We start from the raw sequence: 13,140 nt of genomic DNA on the forward strand, positions 1-13,140 counted from the left end.
TTCTTTCAAAGTTCTGGAACCTTCCCATGTGCATGCCTAGTATGTGCACATTCTGAAATCAGCCTTGCAAATGAATCTATTAAAATGTCTACCTTAAAAGAGAGTATATGTAGCCTCAGTGGTCACACGGATGTCGGTTATTCATTTGTGTCTGAAAAGATCACGCTTCTTCACCTGATTGCCTGTGAGCTTTTCTTACTCATCACCACAACTGATCAAGTGGTTATTTTATAAGTCTGCTCTATGTGTGACTGCTCAAAAAACTTAAGAGAATTTTCTTAAAAATCAAATCTGTTTTCTCTTGTGTACTGTGGAACAAGGTTACTTGGTTTGGCCATGAAGGAATCAGTAGTAAACTGTGTTTTGTGCCTTGTCTTCTTACCACGCTCAAAAATCCAGATACATGATATTATGATTACAACTTGACTCTTACCGCAAACTTACAAAAGCAAGGCTAATATTATACAGACAATAATTTTTATCTTCTGCAGCTTTATTGTTCTTGTTACAGTTACTCCACATATTTGTGGTGCCCCAGTAGTGTCCAAAGGACATGTATATCCATTGCTATCTGAATACAATGTTGGAGATGTCATTGATGTGTACTGCAATCAAAACTACTCTTTCATTGATGAAACCACAAAGATGAGTGTGCGATGCCAAGGCTACAATCAGTGGGATCCTTCTATACCACTATGTTTGGGTATGTATAGAACCAGTTTGAGAAGCACACAAATATGTTCCTTCCTCAGTTGCTCCATACCCAAGATAGATGTTGCCCATTATTGTAAATCACAGATGGTCAATCTTCACCCCCATCTACAGCCCTGTGAGGCCGTTCTAAAAAAAAAAAGTAGATAAAACGAGCATAATTATTTTAAGTGATGCAGTACCTAGTCTGCTATCAAGTAAACATTTTGTTTGGGATTTGAGCAGTGAGCTACATCCCTTCCCCTTGTATAATCCTATTGGGGCAAATACCTATAGTCTCTGAATCCTCTCATTCCTCATAATGCAGGACTGGTATGGGACTAGAACAATGGCTTTTTAGGTCATGTTGGAAAGCAGAGTGCTGTGTATATTACTAGATAACTACCTTGTTGAGGTTTTTGGGTGAAGTTAAGAGAAGGTGCAATCATATTGCTTTAAAGTTGGCTATCCCAGGTTTCTAATAAGACACGTCACACTCAGCTTTTCAAACATGGCCTTCCTCCCAGGAGGAAGAGGCAAGAGGGCCACTCTGATGATGAAACAGATTCAGTCCCTTGCCTCAGACCGCAAATTTGGGATGCACTGAGCCTAGGGCTTGCCGATCGGAAGGTTGGCAGATCGAATCCCCATGGCGGGGTGAGCTCCCGTTGCTCGGTCCCAGCTCCTGCCAACCTAGCAGTTCGAAAGCACATCAAAGTGCAATTAGATAAATAGGTACCACTCCGGCGGGAAGGTAAACGATGTTTCTGTGTACTGCTCTGGTTTTGCCAGAAGCGGTTTAGTTATGCTGGCCACACGATCGTGAAAAACTGTCTGTGGACAAACGTCTGCTCCCTCAGCCAGTAAAGCGAGATGAGCACTGCAACCCCAGAGTCGTTCACGACTGGACTTAACTGTCAGGGGTCCTTTACCTTTAATTTAGAGGGGTGAAAATGTTGGGACCATCCAAAGCTACCCTTGCAACTTTTGCCTCATGCAGTAGTGAGAAAATCTGCAAAATCCATGTATTATGAGCATGTTTTCTGGAGTAGCTGCTCCAAAAGCCTACATGCCATTATGGCTGGTGTCATCTTGGAAACAATTAAGCTTCTTCCTTCCCCTGCTAAAAGCTACCATTTTGGGAAAACAGTCTGAATACATCTGTGAGAAGGGAGAGAGCGTAGAGGAGGGTGCCAGCTAGAGTGGATCCTGTTTGAATCATTTTACGTCATGAACAAGACAGGCTAAGGTCAGCTCTCCTATTAAATTTGAAAATATTTGTATACACTCTTATGCTTAAACCCTTAGTATATTCCAAATCTATATACATCAGAGAGGTTTTTTTAACCTTTTGGTGTAGAACATTATGCATCTTGCACAAGTATGATTTTTTTTTGGTTTTGGAACGCTTTGGTTTTGGAACAGACTTCCAGAATGGATTAAGTTTGAGAACCAAGGTACCACTGTACAAAGAAACAAAGCATTGCTTTATCATTTATAATAGTTATTTGTGTTTTCAGCAAAAACATCACCAGACACTTCTAAATTCTATATCCATAATGGAAGAATAACCCAAGGGGTGAAACAATACTATACCCCTGGAGATGAAATTTCTATTCAATGTAATGCTGGGTATACTTTGTTCGGGCCATCTACAATTACTTACATTGGTGGGAGTAAATGGTCACCTAATATTCCAGTTTGTAAACTGAGTAAGTATAATATTTGTGAAAATGCCAAGAGATGTTGGGGGTGCCAGTGCTTACGTCAGGTTTGGTTTCATTAGAATGAAAGTTACTGAAGACTTTTAATTATGCATATATACTAACTGAGCATAAGGAAATAAGGCTCACAACATCAGCACTCTAACCAATACTGGTTATCCATTAGGTTTCTAGAGAGGGAACCATAATGTGAGAGAGGTAGAACGCGGAGTCTCCCAAGGACCAGTATTGGAACCAGTGCTTTTAAACTTCTTCATAAACGGTCTAGCATTATGACGGAGCAGTGAGGTGACCAGGTTTGCTGGTGATACTAATTTTTTCAGGGTTGTTAAAACAAAGAGAGATTGCGAAGAGCTTCAACAGGACCTCTTCAAATTGAGTGACTGGGTGGTAAAATGGCAAATGCAATTCAATGTAAACAAGTATGAAGTCATGCCTGCTGGGACAAAAAAAAAATCTCACCTATATGCTCATGGGGTCTGAACTGGAGGTCACAGACTAGGAGCAAGACCTTGGGGTCATAGTAGATAGCTCAGTGAAGATGTGGACCCAGTATGTGGCAGCCATGAAAAAGGCAAATTCCATTCTAGGAAACATTAGGAAAGGAATTGAAAATAAAACTACCAGGATCATAATGGCAACATAGAAATATTTGGTGCAACCACATTTGGCATACTGTGTACAGTTCCAGTCACCTTACTTCAAAAAATATTGTAGAATTGGAAAAGGTTCAGAAGAAGGCAACCAAAATGATCAAGTGGAAGGAGCGACTCCCTTATGAAGTAAGGTTGCAACATTTTGGGACTTTTTAATTTAGAGTGAAGGCAAGTAAGAGACAACATGATATAATTTTATAAAAATTGACATGGAGAAATTGGATAGAGAGTTTTTTCTCATTTCTCTCATAACCCTAGAACTCATAGGCTGAATGCTTGAGGATTCAGAACAGATAATAGAAAATACTTCTTTACACAGTGTTCAGTTAAACTATGAAATTCACTCCCCTAGGCAGTGATGGCCACCAACTTGAATGGCTTTAAAAGTGGATTAGACAAATTCATGGAGGAGAGGTCTACCGATGGCTAGTTGCCACAGTGGCTATGCTCTGCCCTCGACAGTTGGCGGCAGCAATACTTCTGAACATCAGTTGCTGGCTGAAACTCTTCCTGCTTGGACATGGATACACAATTAGGACTATGGAACTTTGTTTCAATATATGATTACGGTGGCGAGACTATTATATGTACAAAGATGGAAAGATTAATCATTATCAACAGTGGAAGAATGGTTTTTAAAATTTAACTAGGGGTGCCATATGTCTGGAATTTCCCAGATTGCCAGGATTTGGCCGTCAAAAACAACTTTTGGGTCACTTTCTGAAATATGGCAAGCCTAAATTAATGGACCCAGCTGAGATGGCAAAATTGACATGTTTAATCAGATAGAAGTCATTGTTGACATTTACTAAATACTGGAAAGTTCTCATAGACTTTTTGCATGAAAAATAAAAATAAACAATGGATGGGGGATTGAAGATAAGGTTTGCTGATAGAAAGCGGTTTTGTTTGGTGTTATATTGGAATAGATGAAGTGATCATTGTTTATATATTGGGGACAGATGAAGAATAGGAAGTTCTTTAATCTCTGAACTTTATCGTTTCTATTTCCTATTGAAAGCTGCTTTCTATTTATTTTTTCTTATTTCTCTATCTTTTTACTTTTTGTCATGTTTTTATCTTAATGTTGGACAAAAAAGATATTTGAGATCAAGTTTTGTATTTCTCTTTATAAACTCTAATGAAATTTATTTTTAAAAAATGAATATCAGTTGCTGGAAACCACAGGAGGGGTGAGTGCTCTTGTGCTCAAATCCACCTCTTGTGATATGAGATCTATATTGAGCTCCAGTACTTCCCTTTATAATTCATTTCTGATGTGGCTGAGTCTAAATAAGTAACCTGTCAATAATTAGTCTTTCCTCTCCTCTTTTCTAGGTATTTTCCTCAGATTGCTTATAGCTGGTATGTAATTTATTGAATATGAATGGGGAAAATAAAAAGATTCATTATAAATGTTTGCATGCCAAGGTTTTATACCAGTTCATAGATTTTTTTCACAATAGCAAAATAGAAAGTGTGGCACTCTCCAGCCAGAAATACACATTTTAAAGTTTATTTTATAAGAGAGATATAAGCCTATGCTTAACTATCACCAGCTGTGTTCACAGTCCTCCACATTTCAGAAGTTTTTCACCAGTGCTCAAATCTTTGGTCATCATTATCTAAACACAAACCTACAAGTAACTTGTAGGTTTTGTTTTTTTTCTTTTTGAGTTACAGTTTTAATCTTCTTAGAGAGAAAATTAGTATTTTGCACACACACACCCCAGGAACAAATAAAGTTGTGTGGAGGGCTTTTTTCCCAGCCAGAACTCACCAGAACTCAGTCCCGGTACCTCTCAGGTGGGCGCCATGGCCATTCTAAGAGAACAAGGGAGGTGCTCATGGTGAGTTCTGGCACTTCTCTTCCTAGAGAAATAGCACTGGTTGTGTGCCTTTAGACTCTAGATTTTGCAGAATACTGCAGCTGCACACTGGAACTGTATGTTTGTGCAGTTAACATGGATTAAAAGGCTCAACAAATACACTTTAAAAAACAATCAGACTTTTTATTATTTGGAAAGTAACTGGGAAATGCATTGAAAGGTAGGTGTGTGATGCATGGATGACTAGTGGGAAGACATTTAAACACCCCGCAAGCAAATCAGGATAAATGATCATTCTTGCAAAACTTCTCCAAAAACAAATCAGAACAATTGCTCAATGAAGACTGGATTTGTAAGTATTCTGCAAGCATATCTGCTGAGTGATGAATTAACGACCCATTAATTTTTCTGAGAGTTAACATTGGTAGGATGATTCACATAAAAGTCCTGCCTCTCACCAATCTTTGCCACTAATAGTCTAGTGATCACCAAATGTCACATTGTTGTTAACAGTATTCAATAATGTAGTACTGTTCTTTATGCCTCAGGTAACACTGGATAAAATTTCCAAAATGGCTGTTTTTAATTGTACATCAGTTTTCTTGGACTTTCATGAGCCATTTTTCTTGTGTTCTTTTTCTTTTTTAGCATGCATAATGCCTGTAGTACTCGTGGCAAGTAAAATGGTTCATAGGAAATGTTGTTCACAAGAAAGGTAATTTTTTTCTTAATATCAAACTCCCCTTTTCCTGTTTCTTTTACATTTCTAAGGTCTACCTTATACATTAACTACACAGAAATTATCTCCATGTAGAGGAAACACTCCATGCTGTTATCATCTGAACTGCAGTGCAAATTTTGTTTTTCCTATGAATGACCTGACTGGGTTGCTGATCTGAGATATGGGTATATGGGTGTTCAAATAGTAAAATGCTACTATTTGTTGTACATGGGGATATATATATTTCTATTTCTATTATTTCTATTTCTATTATGGTTTGTTTCACTATATTTGAAAATCAATAAAATGTATTTTTTTAAAATAGCAACACTTAAGGGCCACATATAACACATAGCATCTTACTGATATATCAGCATACACTGTCAAATGTGAAACCATATATTTAGCTTGCTGAGAGCATACCTTTAGGGAAACTGTTGTATAAAGTAGCTTCCCGATATGCAAAATGGTGGCAATTCAGAACCTCAGATAATTTAAAATGTGCCTGCTGGATTGCTAACTGGGATTATGTATTATACCAGTGTTTCAACAACTGCAGTGTCTGTGCCTCCAAGCCTGTTTCTAGGCTTGTTCTTCATGGGACAAGGTACCTGAAGGATTATCCTGTCTATATATGTGTCTGTCTATACCTAATATATTATGTACAGGCACTTTTCATTTCTGAATCAGCTGAAATGTGCATAATGAGGAAAGAGCCTTCTCTGGAATGAAAGCTCAGCTGGCACATGCAGTGATAGAATTTCAGTACCATGTGATTTTATTTTATTTTTTATTTTCCAAAGATTTTTAATCAGATTTACCCTGACACCTTCATTCCCCAGCAGCCTAATGGTAAAGAGAGAGCAAGAGAGAGAGCAAAAGAGAGCAGCAACCAAAGAAGGTATTTTGTTGCCCGAGACCTTGGAAGAGTCAGTGGCAAACTTTGAGCTAGAACACCGGAAAGAAAATGGAAGGCAGCAGGAGAAGCTAGTAAGTTTTAGTAAGCTTCCCATTAATACAGCCAAGGAAACAACAGATGAAGCAAACCCAACATCATCTCTGCATGAAGAGGGGCCAATCAGTGGAGGCAACTGGGTAGATTCTGCTTATTTTCTCTTTCTTTTTCTTCTTGTTCTTTTGACCCTGAATACCCCTCTACATGTAAAAAGACAGAGGCAGTCCTCTGCTGAGATGCTCAGCAAAGGCCACTGCACCAAATGTACAAGTAGAATTTCATAGTGCTGTATCCCACAGGAACCCTCTGTGTGAGTCTCCTTTTTCTCTTGTGGACTGAGCGTAAGACCCTTGACACTACAGGTAAGTGTTATTATGTGTATTTTTATGGCGCATATCACGCAGTAGCCCATTTTGAAATGGCAAGATTTTGACTCTATAGCCATAATCATTCTAAAAAATAAAACTATAATTGTATCAGTGAAATGTCTGACTTGGTTTCTTTAACACCAGAATCGTTTTTGTTCATTTTTTCCTAATGTTATATCTTTTTATTGTCATTCAGTAAATAAGCACATATGGAAGTATGACAATTCACTAATTACAATGTTCCTCAAACCTACACCTGTAATTTACACAGTTACAGGTAGGTATCTCTTTCAGATTCCACTTTTCAATGTTTAAGTAATGAATATGGAAATTCTGTAAGTGTAGTAATATATAAACATAAGAGTAGGCATCAGCTTGAGTAGAGGTCTGTGGGCCAATTTAAACTTAGATGCAGATGCACATACTGCAATCCCAACAGTTACTTTTTGGAAGAAAAAAGCTACCTCAGAAGGGGGAAATTTAGAACAAAGATGGTTTCTTTGCCCACCACTGTTCTGCTCTAAATCAGTCTTCAGAGTTGAACACATGTGGGATGAGAGCAGACATATGGAGTAGAGAAGCAGCAGGCTTTGGAAGAGTTAAGCTCTTCTCTGCTCTAGATCCCTCACTCTGCAAGCTGCTTTTGCTTTAAAAACAATTGCAAAACTGGAATTACCACTGTAATTTAATTACACACACCTGTATGTGGACACCGTCCCTCTCCCTTTTGTTTTCTCACAAGGTTATAAATATTGTATTGGCTTAGACAATAAATGAAAGCTTATGTTAAGCTTCTCAACACCTGAAAATCTAAAACTGGGATGGCAAACATAGTGTCCTCCGGCTGTTCTTTGACTACAATTTTCTGAAGGTGCTCCAAGGAATCCAGTGAGGCATTTTGTGAAGTAGGGTGCCTGCTCAAGGGTGCCATGTGATCTTCATTGGTAAGCAAAAAAATATTACTAGATACTGGAAAACCTACTAAGTCTTGACAGACCTCTAACCACTATTATTACTATTACTATTACTATTACTATTACTATTACTATTACTATTACTATTATTATCACACTCATCTGTTTTTTAAATTGGTGAATTATACAAACATTTCATAAAACTGAATAATTTGCATTCTTTGTTTAGTCTCAGATAAGAACATAAGAACTGCATTCCTAGGTAAAACTGAAATCCTTGAAGTCTGGCCCTTTTCTCTAGGAGCAACTGGCTCATAAGCACAGTATAAGGATGATAGCTTTCCCCTATTGCTTGTCCCCAGCATCTGTGCTCAGGATTCTTCTATGGTCTCTGTACAGTCCTTCATATGGGTTCTGTGCCTGCACAGAGCAGCATCTGCAACTTTCTAGAGCAGGTTTCCCTTAGTGCCCTCTAGATGCTTTGGACAGCAAGTCCCATAATCCCTGAGCATTGGTCAAGCCGGCTAGGACTGATGTGAGTTGCAGTAGAAAGCATCTAGAGGACACTAATGTGCAGAAGGGTGTTCATGCAGACGGCACTTAAAACATTTTGGTGGCAGGTCTGCTTCTAGCCCTTAATATATATCCTCAAGTGGTATGCCCCTGTCTTCCTGCTTGGTTCATTATTGACCACTGCATTGGTCCCATCTTTGAAAAGTCCCCCCCCCCCCGGTTTTATTTTATCTCTATGCAGTTCTTTTCCTTTCAAATGTTGCATTTCATTTTACCTCAGTGTTCTCTCCATGCTTTCTTAGCACACCTCAGTGTTGGTTCTCAAAGTACGTAAGCCGAGGCAGCAAACTTTGTCATTCAGATAGTCATAATTGTTTGCTTCTTGGCTTTGAAAAGGGGCAGGTGTTGGACACTTGCCCCACTGTGTCAATGTTATGAGAGCAGCATACCAAAATACATCCACTGCCTTTGGCTTACTTTGCAAGAGCAATCTCACTCTGCTGGAGTCACCCAATCCCCACACCCACAAAAACTGGCTATGCAATTGAGCTCAAACTCTGTGTTTTTCATTGCTGTTGAATTGAGTTCACCTTCACAGGCCTCTCCAATATAATTCAGTTGCAAGCACTGTAACAGTCCCCTTGAGCCTTACTATTCACTTTGGGACCCAGGCCATTGACAACTTCTACATCCCTTGAGTCTGGTCTTACTACTTTCATATTAACACTAGTTTCAGTTCCAGACCATGCCAGGGAGGCAGCTCCTTTGACTGTGAGGCAGTGCACCTATTTAGACTAACTTGACTGCCATATTTTCAGAATGCAAGCAAGGCGGAAAAAGTATCAGGGAAACAGACCAATGACTTGGGTTCTGCTGGATTTATACATAATAAAAACCTCTGTTCATTATTCTTCTGCTGCCCGGGCTACTGTCCCTCTCAGCCAATATGGCTGTCCCTGCAGCAACTATTTGCACATTGGAGCAACATATGAGAGAGAGAGCTTGTCAGCTAGTTTCCATGCATGTGGTTTAACTATTGCTCCCCTTGATGTACAATCCCATTTGGCTCAGACAAATGAGAAGGGATGTAAGGTGGATGTAATGGTTTGAAAGTTTTAACCTAATGCCACATTCTTACTCTGCAGTGCATGCCTGTGTATCTCAGCATCAACATTATCTCTGGGAGAAATCCTTTCTCTTCTTCAAGCATCTCCTAGATGACAGGGGAGGGCTCACACAACCAGCATGAGGCTAGTTTCCTTGCAAAGCAAGAAATCTATACCTTTAATCATATGATGGACTGTGACTCCAGAGCCATGTAAGGCTCTGTCATTCTCCATTTTCATACTTGGCTTTAGAGGAGGATTAAAAAACTCTTCTGCAATGGGGCAGTAGAAACAGAGATCAGGGTACAAAGGCTTGTACCCTTCAAAGAATTTTCCCATTGCCAAGAAAGATACCTCTAGCAGATGCATGACACTTTGGGTTTTCTCTTCCTTCATAAACCCCCAAAAGTTCTAGATTGCTGTTTTTTGCAGCATCCTCCCATTTCTCCTTATCAAGTCAGGCTTTATTTCAACAGACCAAAAAGATGTCTGCTTTCATATCTCAATTCAACCAAAGCATTTGTGTTTCCTTCCAGACCATTGCTTTCAGTTGAGAATTTTGGTGCTTGGCTCTTAGCCACACAGCTCACAGAATTTTCACAAAATGCAACACAATAATTGCTGCACATCTTGGTCAACAAGGCAATTCCAGCATAGCACCAGCCATCAGCATATACTGCATTCCCATGTGAGGTCCTCAGAATCATGTTCCACAAGCCAGAGCTTCACTTGATGCCAATGTGTCACTTGAAGTTTATAGGTGCTCACTTATGTTTCATAGCTAGTTTCACCTGCTTGCCCTCTGGTGAGCTCAGACCCCATTGCTTTAACTGTCAGTCCCAAATAACTGTTGGGTATGCTTAGGCTAGAGAAGAGACATGGTAACAGGTGACATGATAAAACCCTGTTACATAGATGATGCATTATCAACAAGTTCAAGGTTCAAGGAAATTTTGACTAAACATTTGGAAGAATTTCCTGATTTTACAAATAGTTTTATTCCCATATGCCCATACATTTTAGTAGTTCTGCTGTTATAAACATAAGCACATCAGCACAGCTCATTATGATTTAGCTGTGCTACACTCAGCTGCTTCTTTTAAAGTCACTTTTCATTTTAGAAACTTACCAGTGTTGTTGTATAATATTTTATATTGGTTTATTTTCTTTTTAGGCTTACATTGACCACTTCCTTAAAGCTACAAGGGATAAAATGCAAATTCTGAAGAGTATTTTGTACTTATGTGAATCAAATACTTTGAGGTTGAATTTGTGTTGTATATATTATTTTGCAAGAAATAAAGCATATACATGAATACAAATCTCAACATTTTAAAATGCTTATTAGACACTGTGCCACTTTGAGCCTTTTTTGCTTACATTCAGTGGGTGCAAATATCAATAGGTTTATCAGAATTCTTCAATATGTAAAATATAGTGGGTAAACTAGATAGACTGTAATCTATAGTGAAATGAAATTGTATTCAGTTTCAACCCATTTTATACATAAGAACAAAGTATTTGCCTTGCTGCATTGGCCATCATTGCCTTTTATAGGAGTGAGTTTTATAGTTAAACTCTGTGCTGTGTGGATATGTAATATAGCTGCTAGGCAGAGAACAAGACCAGGGGAAAAAACTGAGCAGGAGAAACTGCAGCTGACTAATCTGCTTCAGGTGTGGACTTTCCTGAATAATATAAGCAGCAGTAGCAACAAATGGCTGGTTCCCTACCCCTGAGAACTTGCAAAATTTGATAATGATGAAGACAACAAAAGGTAAAAACGGATGAGTGTGAGTAATGTGCTGTGTGTTGGCAAGTAGATGAGTGTGAGGTTTATGAGTAATGATTAGTTTGTATTTCAGGATATATTTCAACTCTAACTTAATCATGATAAATTACAGTAAAGTAATAAAAAATGTTTTTATTGTTTTTTAAATACAGTAGTTTTTTAAAGATAGTTCCGATTTAGGCTTGGGCAAATTTAAATGCAACTATCCCAGCTAAATAAAGTACAATTTGGCAGTTTTAGAACAAGGATTATACTTGCACACTCCCTACTCACTTCAATTTTCTTTTATTGTATGCTGTTTTTTCTGCTAAGACCATGTTTTATTAAAGCCCGTTTCCTGTTACATCTAAACTAGGAAACAGAAGCATACTAGATTGAAAGTAGATTGCAACAGACTACAACCAATTAATGGCCATTGCATCAAAGATATGTGCAGGCAGTATTCATTCTACATGAGATGTTCACAATATTGTCATGGATTCTGTAAAGAACCACACATCTCTCTCTATAGGTACTTGCTCCTCTGTAGCAGAATAGTACAACTGTGTATGTTCCCTTCAGACTGTCTTTGTTACTTCTGCTGTTCCTTAGAGAACAGCTGCAATGAAGTAAAGAAACCACTGTCAAGCCCATTAATCTCTACCCATCCCCTCCTACCTTCTCTTCCTTCCTGAAAAAATACAATTGTCTTCTATGTTGCTTCCTTTACAGTTCTTATGGGATCTTAAAACATCCCATATGCTGGTAGCACATGCTCTCTGCCTTTTGCTTTTATCTGGCACCTCCATTTTACATGTTAGATGAATAAAAGTAATAGTGTTTGCATTCAGTTGAGGAAAGGCTTCAGACGGGGAGGTGACAGAAGCAATTTGTGTTTATTGTAGAAATTCATACACTGGAAATACCATATGGCCAACAGTTCACAGGCAGTGGAGTGGTGGGACAATCCTAATAGTTGTGCATGGGTGGCTGTGGTGTAGTATGTTCGTGTTATATAATATGTAACAACTCTGGATTACAAAATAAACTAGTATAAAAATGCTTTAAATAAAGCTACACTGAAGGATTGTTCTAAATTATTCATAAGCATCTCACAATATTTCTAGTATCCTTTTCCCTTTATAGACATAGCATTTAATAATTGGTTAAAAATACTTAGAAAACAATCTGTTTTACTGAAAATCAGTAAAACTTCACTCTTCAAGGATGGATAGAACTAAAATTAGAACAGATTAAAGTTTCAATGTGTCAGCTAGAGGGTACAAGGTAGCAGATTTCTACAAGGAAGGTGGTCCTTTATACAGGGACATGAACAACCGTGAATGATCAGCTACTTTGACCGCAATAGCTACTGCAGCTGTCGCGGGCCTGGAGAGGAAGGAGACGTAACAAGGAAGTGCCAGCTCCAAAGGAGCTATTAAGTAGGTCGTATGGGAGCCACCTGTTAGTCTCTTTCAGGTGATGTTAACGCGCGGGGTGGATGCGACCCGTAGAAACGTAGAGCGCGCGCGCGTCTCGCCACCACCGCACAGCTCCTTCCCAACGTTCTCGCCCAACCCTCGCATGCGCAGTTGACTCGTCGCCGTCTTCTCAGGCCAGCGCTATGCAACGGCCGTCGTGGGGGATTCTGCGGGCTCTCTGGTTAACGGGGATATCGATACTACTGCTCCCTCAGTGGTCCCTGCCTCAGGATAGCGTGCGTGAGTACAAGGGAGGAAGGCGACGACAGAGCCTCTAGGGGCCGCTGAGCCTCCCTTTGCCCCTTCCGCTCGCCTTCCCGCCGTCTCCCCTCGTGCTGCCAGAGGCTTCACGAAGCGCGGCGCGCGATGGGCGGGTCTTTCCAGGCGCCTGAGGTAAACGCGGATCTCTCCC

General features: G+C 39.4%; 2 protein-coding genes across 10 annotated transcripts in view; both read left to right on the plus strand.

The window, feature by feature from the left end:
• LOC310764134 (membrane cofactor protein-like) overlaps positions 1–10,798 on the plus strand; it is a 37,249-nt gene extending 26,451 nt beyond the window's left edge. For all 4 annotated transcript variants that reach the window (XM_083617529.1, XM_083617527.1, XM_083617530.1 and 1 more), the window contains exons 4-8: positions 512–703; positions 2,211–2,402; positions 4,409–4,435; positions 5,548–5,614; positions 6,424–10,798. In XM_083617529.1, the coding sequence (XP_083473655.1) occupies positions 512–703; positions 2,211–2,402; positions 4,409–4,435; positions 5,548–5,614; positions 6,424–6,859 (914 nt within the window). In that variant the 3' untranslated portion in view covers positions 6,860–10,798. The remainder of the gene's footprint in view (positions 1–511; positions 704–2,210; positions 2,403–4,408; positions 4,436–5,547; positions 5,615–6,423) is intronic.
• The window catches only part of LOC310764152 (zona pellucida sperm-binding protein 3 receptor-like), a 69,559-nt gene continuing 64,185 nt past the window's right edge, over positions 7,767–13,140 (plus strand). For 3 of the 6 annotated variants that reach the window (XR_014549036.1, XR_014549037.1, XR_014549038.1), the window contains exon 1: positions 11,299–12,968. Coding sequence is in view for 2 of the 6 variants with exons in the window: in XM_083617570.1 (XP_083473696.1) it covers positions 12,872–12,968 (97 nt within the window). In the remaining 4 variants the exon portion in view is untranslated. The other 3 variants (XM_083617571.1, XM_083617570.1, XM_083617572.1) reach the window with 3 other exon arrangements.

The sequence above is a fragment of the Podarcis filfolensis genome (assembly GCF_964270895.1).
Source record: "Podarcis filfolensis genome assembly, chromosome: 6".
In the NCBI taxonomy this organism is placed as follows: domain Eukaryota; kingdom Metazoa; phylum Chordata; class Lepidosauria; order Squamata; family Lacertidae; genus Podarcis; species Podarcis filfolensis.